At 38.3% G+C, this 11,186-nt stretch overlaps 2 protein-coding genes across 6 annotated transcripts; both read right to left on the bottom strand.

Moving 5' to 3' along the window:
* Positions 1-635: 635 nt before the first annotated feature.
* On the bottom strand, positions 636-3,143 carry LOC145145968 (uncharacterized). 3 transcript variants are annotated; one of them, XM_079074975.1, is made up of 6 exons: positions 2,808-3,143; positions 2,205-2,715; positions 1,582-2,035; positions 1,404-1,485; positions 801-1,017; positions 636-714 (listed from the first exon to the last, which is right to left on the bottom strand). In XM_079074975.1, exons 1-6 carry the CDS (start codon positions 2,853-2,855, stop codon positions 701-703), a joined length of 1,326 nt encoding a protein of 441 aa, XP_078931101.1. In that variant the 5' UTR covers positions 2,856-3,143; the 3' UTR covers positions 636-700. The 3 variants fall into 3 exon arrangements, with proteins under 3 accessions (XP_078931101.1, XP_078931102.1, XP_078931100.1); XM_079074976.1 differs by lacking the exon at positions 636-714 and having other exon boundaries at positions 724-1,017; positions 1,582-1,710; positions 1,837-2,035; XM_079074974.1 differs by lacking the exon at positions 636-714 and having other exon boundaries at positions 724-1,017.
* A 95-nt stretch (positions 3,144-3,238) lies between these two features.
* On the bottom strand, positions 3,239-10,431 carry LOC145145932 (1-phosphatidylinositol-3-phosphate 5-kinase FAB1B-like). Of its 3 annotated transcripts, none has more exons than XM_079074973.1 (12): positions 10,025-10,431; positions 8,357-9,891; positions 8,132-8,285; positions 7,713-8,057; positions 6,905-7,627; positions 6,492-6,823; positions 6,289-6,412; positions 6,044-6,205; positions 5,584-5,953; positions 4,622-5,517; positions 3,873-4,136; positions 3,239-3,799 (listed from the first exon to the last, which is right to left on the bottom strand). In XM_079074973.1, the coding sequence occupies exons 2-12, from the start codon at positions 9,568-9,570 to the stop codon at positions 3,494-3,496; spliced, it is 4,890 nt and encodes a 1,629-aa protein (XP_078931099.1). In that variant the 5' UTR covers positions 9,571-9,891; positions 10,025-10,431; the 3' UTR covers positions 3,239-3,493. The 3 variants fall into 3 exon arrangements, with proteins under 3 accessions (XP_078931099.1, XP_078931098.1, XP_078931097.1); XM_079074972.1 differs by having other exon boundaries at positions 4,622-5,953; positions 8,357-9,628; positions 9,802-9,891; XM_079074971.1 differs by having other exon boundaries at positions 4,622-5,953; positions 10,025-10,430.
* Positions 10,432-11,186: the final 755 nt, after the last annotated feature.

The following is an 11,186-nucleotide window of genomic DNA, read 5'->3' as shown; positions in this document are numbered from 1 at the left end:
GGTCTAGCACATTGATGTCATTGTTTGCACTAGTTGGACCAAAGAATGCATGTCATATCCAAAGATCATGTGATGCGATCGCCGTTGGAATCAACTATATATATATATATATATATATATATATATATATATATATATATATATTAACGGCTATATAGCCGTTGGAATCAAAAAAGAAAAAAAAATAACGGACGAATTGCATGAGGAGTGAGAACGCGGCATCCCCACCCCCCACCCTCTTCCCGCGCCTAGCTTCCCGCACCCACGGTGCGGTGTTCCGCTGTGCGGGAAACGTCCCGCACCCTCTCCCCGCACTCCATACCGCACCGCACGGCCTTAGTGCCAATGCGAATTTACTATCACATCAAAAGTAAATACCCATCGCTGAGTGACCATATAGGATCCTGATTTGGTCATTAACTAGATTCTAAATTAGTTTTATGATTTCCCAACAGGATCCTGGTTTGGGCAGTTTCATCATTTATCACACCCATATGTTAATACTCACCGGCCAATTATCATTCAAAGCTTTGGCAATCCATTAAACTACAAAAATTCAATGCATTGTGATTTGTGAAGTCCTTCGTAATTACAAAGGTGCCCTATTCAGGTCACCTACAGTTAAAGCTAAAAATGTTGCAACTTGCAAGTATTAATTGTTACTATTTGTTCATCGGAGTCACTGGGCAATTGCATTCAGTCATCTTTTACTATCTGTGAAAGATTTAAAAAAAATACATGTATAATGTCGCAAACAAAAAACATCAATGATTCATCTAATTAAGGGTGAAGATTATTACAAGGGAAGCAACCACAAGAGCCGCTGTGCCCAGAAAAATGCATGTTTTGATGCTGGTTTATCGTCTTCTTCTTCGCTTGCTCTGTTGTTGCTTTTTCAATTTGCTCAGTGTGCTCAATCTGAGCTGCTGCTCTTAGCTCCTCAGCTTTTCTATGAACCAATGCCATTTTTCTCATCATCTTCTCCTCAAATTTTGATCTCATCTTTTGAATCTTTACCTACAAATACAATATATTGATATCCCAAGCCCTTATCACATTACAGATTTACAGTCAAAAGCAAAAGATATGAAATCAAAATATATATCCTTTCCATGTAACTTTTGTTTGCATGCCAACTTTTTTAAATGATATTCAAACTCCAAGCTCAAATCCCAAGTAACACCACTGTGAATACTGAATAGTAGCTTCACATGGCTTGGTGAGTAGCATTGAATATTTGAATAAGAGATTTTGGACCTTTCTGATGCTGTATTTTTTACTATATATTTTAAACTTTTGCTTTGGAACAAAGCAACAACAAGTTGAACAGCAAAATAGAATAGTTTAAAACTTAATTAATACGTATCAAAATTTGAAAAAAAAAAAAACAAGATTTGTTTTACCTCAAGCTTTCTTGATTGAGCTTCTGCTTTAGCATTTTGGAGATCCACCCAAGCTTGAATTTTTGCTTCTTCTCTTTGGTACCTACATTACATAAAATCACAATAGTCAAGTTAGTCAACATCGATCTTTACACCCAAAACCATTAATGCACATAAACACAAACGATAATTTATTCACCTTAAACAGCACTTAGTCTTCTCTTCTTCTTCCCAAACAGAAGGTCGAGGCTCTGAAATGCTTGTTCGACATTCATAGTTCATCTCAAAGTGTCTCAAGCTCTTGGAAATTTCCTCTTCTTCCTCCTCCCTGGAGCTCCAGTTTGAAACAACCAAATCAAAGGGTGTTCCTAGCTTTAATTTAGCTAAATTCAAATCTTGTAATCCTCCAATATTGTCAAAGGAATTTTTGATGTTTGGATCCAATGGGCCTGACCTACTTGCAGGTGTGTTGTGTCGCGGTGGTGACAAGCTTTTGAACGGCGTCGGGCATCGTGAAGTGGTGGAGCTCCCAAGAGGAGTCATGTCCGTTCCAATGTCTCTGCTAGATGGATCTTTGAATAGGAAGCTTTCGTTCAATGGCTCCGAACATTCCAGTTTCGAGAAATTGCGTACTACTTCGTTTGTGAATTTATCTGTGTAATAATAAAAACTTAAAAAGGTAAACATGCAACATTTCCAACACAAAAAGATATTCCATGCATGTACAAAAGAAGTAAAGCAAGGATTATGCATGTGATGATAATTAATGTTTAGCTAATAAAGACAAAATAGATGAAAAGGTATAGAAGAGAAATGGTTTACCTTTTAGAACATCAAAAGATTCTGAAGGTGAGGTCCCATTCCCATTATGATGGCGGTGTTCTTGAAAGATTGAAGCCTTTTCCGCTGGTTTCTCCGATACAACTTTTGTCTGTTGTTTGGTTACATGACTTCCATTACTGCTACTACTAGATTTTCTGGATACAAAATCTGCAGACTTTACAAAACCATTTAGATGGTGATGATGATGATGAGTGGTGGATTCATGGTCCGAAACAAGCCATTTTTCAGCGTCATTCCATTTTGAGGGGACGAAGTTCTTTCTGGTCGTATTATTCCCAACACTGAAGCTAAATACGGGTCGACCCGGTGTCGATGGAGCTTCGACCACATTTCTCTTGTTGTTACCAGCTCCTCCGCCGCCGCCGCCTCCGCCTTTGTTAGCCGGAAATGACTTAACGAAGTCGGAGGTTTCCTTGAGATTGAGCTTAGAAAGAGGATCAAGAGATGTGCTATCCACAAATGGGTTCCCTTTCCTGACTCCTACTACTCCCTGTAGAATAAAAGAATCCATTTAGTAACTTTTTATTAATTTAACAAAACCCAGGAAAAGATTTTTCAAGATAAAATTAACAAATTAAGTACGCCATGAGAAGGTTGAAGGTAGTTGGAGTTGGAGGTTTTGAGATCCATAAGCTAGCAATGTCGAAGGTGTTGATCGAGAGAGAATTGGGTTGAACTAGAGATTGAGTACTGTTAAGCTTTATTGGTTATGTCATATGTGTATGGATGACAGTAACGCCATGAAAAGGAGAGTTTTCTTGGGAGCTTTGGGAGGTGAGAAAAGCAATGTATTATGTATGGAAACCGATAAACGTGACTGATGGGGCTTGTCAAACTTTTTGTTTGTTTCTTTACACAATTTCTATAAAATTTCAAATCAAATCTTGCTGTTTCAAAATCGACAACATTTTCCCTGTTTGGGTATAAGTTTTAACCTCATGCATTTTAAAGATTCTCTTCTCCTGCTTTTGGAATATAAGTTTAATACAAAGAAACAATTAAAGCTTTGAATATAAGAAAAACATTTAGCAAATTGACTATCAATGTACACATACAACAACGACAAAACACTCATGTACAAAAACTGTTTGGCCTTTCTAACAGCCTTTTTTTTTTCTCTTTCACCTTGCAACAAATAACAAACCAATTCTCTAAATCTTTTTCCCCAGAATATTCATGGATGATGATGGTGATGTGCTCAAAAATGAATATTAAAAACACTATATATATGTAAAAAGTAAATCATGAAAATATACATCATTCATATATCATTCCACCACATCTTCAGTTTGTGTGTGTGACTTGCTTGGTACAACAGCTGGAGGAGACCATTGATCGGGTACCATAAGGAAATAGGTTGTCATTGCTTTCCTAAATCTCTTTTTGTACTGTTTGGGCGAGATAACAGTTGGAGACGCGTTTTTGGGTCCCCCAAGGAACCCGGAAGCCTTCACCCATGTCTCCAAATGTTTGTCCCATGTATACTGTCTCATGAAGTCGATAATCCCTAATACCAGTTCGTGTTTCTCTTCGTCTACCCCAACTAGCAACGAATAATCCATCACATCAATCGACTGCATAAAAAGAAAACAAATTAATTCAACCACCTTAATAACAAAATAAAATTATTTAATACAACCAACTTACAGCAAGAAAAGCAGTATCATTCCAGACAGCTCTTTCCAACAACCGTTTGGCTCTGTTTCCGACGAATATCGGAGAAGTTGGCATCGCTTCAATCAGATTCTGATCAAGTAATACTTTGTTACTCCCACTGGAATCAGGATTATACCGTGATCTTGAAGATCCTTTTAGATCATAAAGCCGTGTTAGATTCCTTCCAAATAAGAGATTCTCCATAACCAGCACATCCATCTTCGATTCTTTCCCGCCTTTCATTTGCTTAGTCACCTTTACATCATCAAACAAAATATCGTCACATTAATCAAAAGGTTTTGACCATTTTTTCCGAAAGACTCATCTTTCTTTCTCTTTTGTGAACAAAGATCAAACCTTTTAAATTAGAGGTTTTTTGTCGGTTTCAGGAGCTTTTTTGAAAACAAAATATGAACGCTTTTTCTAAAAGTGATTGTTTTATAACTTTTATTTATTATGTATTATTTTTCTTACAGAACATCACATATCCTCTCTGGATCAGAAAGAATACAGGGGAAAATAATATTAAAAAAGTTACAAAAATGGTCCCTGTGGTTTATCATTTTCTTTGCCTAAGGTACAAACCACAGGGACCATTTTTGCAAATTTGTCAAAAAACAAAAAAAATTGGCCTCCTCAAAAAATGATCAAAGCCAAAGGGCATCAACCAAAATCCTCAAATTAATAATAATTAAAACCCAAAAAATACCACAAGAAACGAACCAAAATAATAAAGATACCTGATAAATGCCCAAAATCTTTGCAAGGCATGTAGGACTTCCAGTACCAATAGACTCAGATAGATACTTGAAGTATGCAGGAGCAAATTTGATAAACGACTCAAGCTCTGTTTTTGTAACTTGTTTGATTATGAACCTTTCATCCAAAGTTTTCGCAAAGAAAACGTTACTTTTACCACCTTGAGCACCCCATTTTTTACACCGACTAAGAGACCGTATATAATCAAGTTCACAAGGGCAACATATTCTCCTTAATGCCTCAAAGCGTTTTGCATAGTAACAAGTCACAGTATATTTCACTTTCCCAAGTGGTCCATCATCTGTAAACTCAACTCTCGCGTGTAAAGCTGTTGTATATGACACAGGGTCAAGCATCAGGGAGCTTCGAGACGCTGACATGGATAAAAGACTTTCATCTCCAATACTTCTAAGAGATTCAAGTGTTGTTTCATCAAAATTGGAAAACGACTGAAACATGACTGGATCAGCAGATTGTGATGTGAAGATAGAAGATGACGATGATGATTCACCATCTCTTAGTCTCTCAAAATCACCGGACATTTGGGAGATATAATCAGCTGAGAGCAGCGTGTATGATATGATACTTGTGGGTTCGTCATCGTATACAGGGACAACAGTGTCATTTACACCCACTGCCATGAGCAACCTAGCGCCACCCTGGAGTTCTGATTCGCGATATGATGAGATGTAAACAGGTTTGTAATCGTTGAGTGTGTCCAGCTTTTGAGAACTTGGTAACGCACGGTAAAAGTTTAAAAATGGCATGCTGAACCAGCTTGTTGCTTCGTCTATATTTTCAGAATTTCGTGTAGACAATGAAGGAGATGAAAGTGATGACTTGGACGATTCTTCCACGCGATCCGCCACTGAAGAATCTGCCACGTCAGCATCAGAAATGACAGATAGAGTATTATCCTTTTGTACCCCTGTGTGATTATTACCTGTCCAGGCAGCATCTAGGGTATCTGACAAACTTGCCATAACAGAAAGCTGCCCTTCGGAGAATGACCTATTTACCCCTACATCGTGTGATGTTGCTGGATCAGAATTTTCATGGTCAGAATCTTCATTGATCACTTGAGGCTGAGTCTCAGTAACATCTGAATCTTTGTATGAATCATTATTTTCGGATCTTGATTCGTTCAGATCGCCACGTGGACTGTTGCTATGAACACTGGCTGCATAAACGAGTCGGTGGTCCCACACGTACGATTGGAATAACAGCTGTCTTCGCAATCGGTTAATCTCAAGAATATCAATCATGTTTTGGCATTTCTTTCCCTCCTGGTTTAAAATCTTCTCAAGTGACTCCTGCAAATATATGTATATTGTATTACCAGATATGTAAAAGTCCATAAGATATGTAGAACATTTTCATATAGATATAAAAATAGGTCACACCTCAAATTCTGCTTTCTCCTTTTGTAACATATCTTCCAAATCTGCTATCTGGCGTCTTGATGGTGAGCTACTATTAACTGAACTTTTCCCAAAATTCTTCTCTGCTATCTGGCTCAGGGCATTAAGGATTTCGGAAAATAACAGCTCAGCCCGGCTAACAACCTGTTTATGCATGCATAACGCATACAATTAAATACATATTCCATGTAATTCAATAAATATTAACATATTGGTAATAATCAAACCTCATTCAGTTCATTTTGTATCCACTCCTGATTCTCATATTTAAAAACAAGTTTCGCAGGTGGAAGGTAAACAGAGTGGACATCAATTCGTGCATAGCGGAAGCAAGCAACCATTTTGCCAAACCTGCATATGAAATAAGAATCAAGCACATTCTTTTTAAGCCTTATAATAACTAATATCCCATTAAAATTTTAATTAATACCCATAAAAGCGAAGACAGTCCCGATGTAGTGAATGGCCACAGTTTGCAACCCTGCTAGCAGCAGCATGGTTAGAAAAGCTGAGTTCTAGAAACTTCCCAAATGATAAACCCCAGGCAGCATCTGACATCACAATTCTTCGAGTTGCAGGTGGGAAACCACTAACCCGTGGACACTTCAAGCACCTGTGCCACATCCAAATCTTGCCTTCTTTTTCTCCTGGTAACAGAATTTCAGGCAACTTCTTCACGGATATGGTTAGGGTTCCTTGCCTATGTGTGTAACATTGTACATGTGCTTCTGAAGGCATCTCACACGAAGGACATCTATAACCCTGAAAAATATATGAAGAACATATAAAGAGTTATTGATAGAAAGAGAGATCTAGAGAGAGGGGGAGAGAGATTTGGCTTACTTGATCAAAGAGATTATCTCGAAGAAAACGTCCCAATGGTTTATCAAAGTTTCCATAATATTTGATGCGAAAAAGATGAGATCTTTCACACACAGTCCCTTTCCAGACACATCGTGATGACAAAGATACCAAAATGCTCTGATGATCTGATGGTGTAGGAGGAAACTCTTCCTTTGATGAAACAGATTCCTCTTTCCCATTTTTTCCATCCATTTGCAAATACAATCCATCATCACTATTATGTGAACTCCTAACCAAACTGTGTTGGGGGTGAGGATGCCCAAACCCATTGGCAGTCACATCAGCAGGATCCTTTGTTTCAATTGGTGCATCAGTAGCATCTAAAGAATCTTGATGGTTATGAGTATTGGATCCAAGTGGCATCAGCATTACTTGTGCCTTCTGGCTCATTATAGAAGAAAATACATCTGCCATAGGAGCATTGTTTGACCTTTCTGTTTCAGTGTATTTATGTGGGCCCTCGGATCTCTCGTTTGGTGGGAGAGTAAAACCAGGTATTGTTGAAATTGACCGGTCAATACTTGATGCCTTATCAGGAAGTGCCACAGTTAGTGGAGAATTCAAGGGCAGTTCGGGCAGTGAAGCTCCTTCATCAGCAAGAAAAGATGTCTCCAATGCCAAATGATAAGCAGCAAAAACTCCATACTGAACCACATGCTTCACTTTCTTCAATTCATCACCACTTGCACCTCTGAGTAATATCTACAAAAATCAACAAGCAAACATTACAGATTAAAAATTTGAAACACATAGATAAAGAAATCTTAACTTTTCATTTCTAACTTACAGTGCAACCAAAGGGTTTTGGACACCCTTCAAAGTACATCAATGTCTTCAAAGATTTCTTGCCAGCCTGGCCTGCAGTTCCATGTTCTTCAACAAACTTTTCAACATGGAACAAATCACAGTATCCCAATTTCTGAGAGGAAAGATGGTCAATTGAAGGAACTATCTGAGCACCAGTGCATCGGGCTATTCTTTCCAAAAGTGGCCTTTTGATATTCAAAACAAGTGATATGTCTTTTGCCAGGAGATATTCTTGTGCATATCGTGAAACTGATTTCTCTACCAAAAGTACATCAGGCTGGTGGGCATCTATCTTTGCTACAGCCATCTTCAGATGATCCATTTCCTAGACAGAGGGGTAAAATGGTAAATTTGAATGAACCAACATTAGGGCAAAAAACAAAAGGGAAAAATAGAAACCTGTTGTAGTAAAGTATCAAAACTTGATAGGAGGTTAGAAACTCGTTGATACTCGAGAGCACCTCCAAGAATCATGAATCTTGGTTTCTCTATTCTTGATGTCATCCGCCTATGTGCCACATTTTTCTTACAAACAACTCCTTTGACCACCATACTGAAAAACCAAGAAATTTATATTTCAGATATCTGAAAATAATTATTTACATAAGATACTAAAATTCTTACCTGTCAGAACGACGTCCAGTAGCTAAACATTTTATCTTCACATAACCTCCTGGATCCATCCCACCACCTTTACTTGTGTCTGGTTTTAGCAATGATGCAGCCTCCCATGACAACGATGTGATTATCTCTAACCAATCATCTTTATCATCTTCTTCACCTACAGAAAGGTTCTCAACCTGCAACAACTGAGATACTAAAGCCCTAAAGTGTCCATCAACTACAGTCTTCATTGCCTGCTTGTGCTCTTCATTTGATTTATCCCTATTGCGAAACTCTCCACTCCCAACAGTGTCTGAACTACGGGTATATCCCCACTCTCCTGCACCATCCCCATCATCATCATCATCAAATAGAAGTGGTTCTCTTTCGTCTTCTTCGTCTTCAGGTTCAGGAGGTAGCCATAGGAAACCATCGTTCTCAAAATCAACAGGCTCGGATTCAATGTCTTGTGCAGCATATAAAGATGAAGAAGAAGCTTCACATTCATCATTAACATCAGGTTCATCTTCTTTTTTCTCGAAATACCTGGAATCAAAACTGTTTTGTAATGAAGAACTGCTTTCACTTTTTGCAACAGTGGCTTCTTCTCCATCTGGATGCACTTTACGAGATCCGTAATCATTGCTGACATCATCTAGTTGTAGTTCATCATAATAGGAGTTATCAACAGTGATTTCATCGTGTAAATTTGATTCCATCACTGAAGATTGACGAGGACTAATTCCAGAATGATTTGGATTCTGTTGGTAAGAGTCGACTGAATGTGGGAAAGATGTACAAGTTACAAAACTACTGTCAGCAGTGCCACTAGATTTGGTACTGACGAGACTGGCAGTGGAAGGAGAAGTGCTGAGATCCAGGCTGGTGACCTGGATCCCATGATCAACAGAGGTGTCTAAGCCACCTTGCTGCCATTGTTTGAAACAGTAATTACAAACCCTAATCTTCCCTGAATCTTGCCTGATGGTATCTGAATCAGTAGACTGTGGAGTCACCCAATTGTCAGTGCACTTGGCACAGAATACACGGCCACAAAATCTACAGTGATGTTTGCGATTGTAAAAGGTAAACTGGGAATCACACTCGTAGCAAACCCTGCAACTCTGATCGGGCATCCAAAAGTCCCTCGACACATTAGCTGGCTCGGACCGCCGAGGGACCCATGATTTCAATGCGCCTACCAGATCAGATAATCGGTTGTCCGATGCTTCCATGGACAAGCAATCCCCTTATCGCACTCATTGCAAAATACTCATCTGTCTACAACCACATCTGATTTTCAATACAAGGTTAGCGATTCACAAAACCTAATCGACTTACTAGATCCTCGCCACAAACTCCAACTCGAAACCACAGATCAGATTGATGGAGTTAAACCCCAAGGATCGTCGACGAATTCAAAACTTGGAATTAAACGTTTTAAAACCGGAAACAAGAAGTCTTACTCGAAACGCCAACGCGAATCTGGCTGTCGTCAACTTTAAACGCGGAATTATTAGTTGCAAACCGATATTCCAGTCAATTCAATCAGAAGCCTACATCAGATAGATTTATGTCAAACATTCATATAAGAAGAGAGAAGTATAGTTGAATCTATTAAAAACAAATTAAATATACAGGTAATCAAATTAGGAAAGTAGGCATCATCTGTGATGCAAGCTGTGTTACCTTTTGGATAACAATCAAGAATCCCAATCAGATAGATCCCCAAGGGTTTAGATTATAAAACAACAGAAAAGAAAAGACAGAGATTAGAAAGGGAAAATGGACAGTCGCCCAACAGGTTTTGGACACGAAGTCATGGAAACCGTGAACCGCATACCGGAAAGGTAAAATTAGGTTTTCGTGAAGAGAAAGATGTTTGAAAGTTTGACACGGCGGTGTTGGTTTTTAATCGATTTGATAAAATGAAATGGATTTTCTTCTGGTTGTGATTCGTCGGTTGAATGAGAATCTACAATGGAGATCGAGAGTGTGAGGAGGGGCCGTAAAAGAAGACTTTTATTTCACCGCTTTTTCCATTTGCTTTGCTCGGAAGTACATAACATCAAATTATCAATCACGGACACACCGGAAGCGGACGCCACGGGACCATTGCTTACTCTTTGGGTTTTCTTCTTTACTCTTGACATTGCTTAACCGTTTTATTTTCGGATAACACTGTAATTATCGGCTGTTACAACTTATACAATAAGTTTTTGATGTATATATTATTATTCAAACACATTGATTTTTAATAGGGAAAATACCGATAATAGTCAAAAAATGGGGGATATTTTCAAAATTTAGACATGAAAATGGACATTTCCGGGTATAGACATGCATTCCGCGGAGGTAGCTCCGCGGAATCTACTGTAGCTCCGCGTAATGGCAAAATCATAAATAAACTAGTGTATTAAAAAACAATAATAATAATAAATAAACTCAAGATCCATTCCGCGGAGCTACAGTGGATTCCGCGGAGCTCCGCGGAGTTAGCTCCGATGAATTAATCTTCAGTTTAAAAAAAAACTTCTCCAATTATTCTTTTATGTAATGATCTCTAATTAAAAGACCAATTTTTTTCCACCTCACATTCATTCCAAACATTATCAAGAAAAATTCATACTATCATAATCTTTTCTTGAAAATAATTAGTTGGGGGGAATGAATATAAACCCCGAAGAATAGATTTGAAAAAAAAAAAAAAAAAAAAACTGAATATCCATTCCTCGGAGCTACCTCCGCGGAGCTCCACGGAATACAACATAGCTCCGCGGAATGGATCTTGAGTTTTTTTTTAATACACTAAACTATAACTACAAAATTGCACCACACCATCCGAAACTCT

The sequence above is a fragment of the Lactuca virosa genome, chromosome 1, assembly GCF_052849685.1.
Source record: "Lactuca virosa cultivar CGN04683 chromosome 1, Lactuca_virosa_CGN04683_v6, whole genome shotgun sequence".
In the NCBI taxonomy this organism is placed as follows: Eukaryota; Viridiplantae; Streptophyta; class Magnoliopsida; order Asterales; family Asteraceae; genus Lactuca; species Lactuca virosa.
Note: the sequence above shows the minus strand (reverse complement) of the source record. Positions and strands in the feature narration are given on the sequence as shown.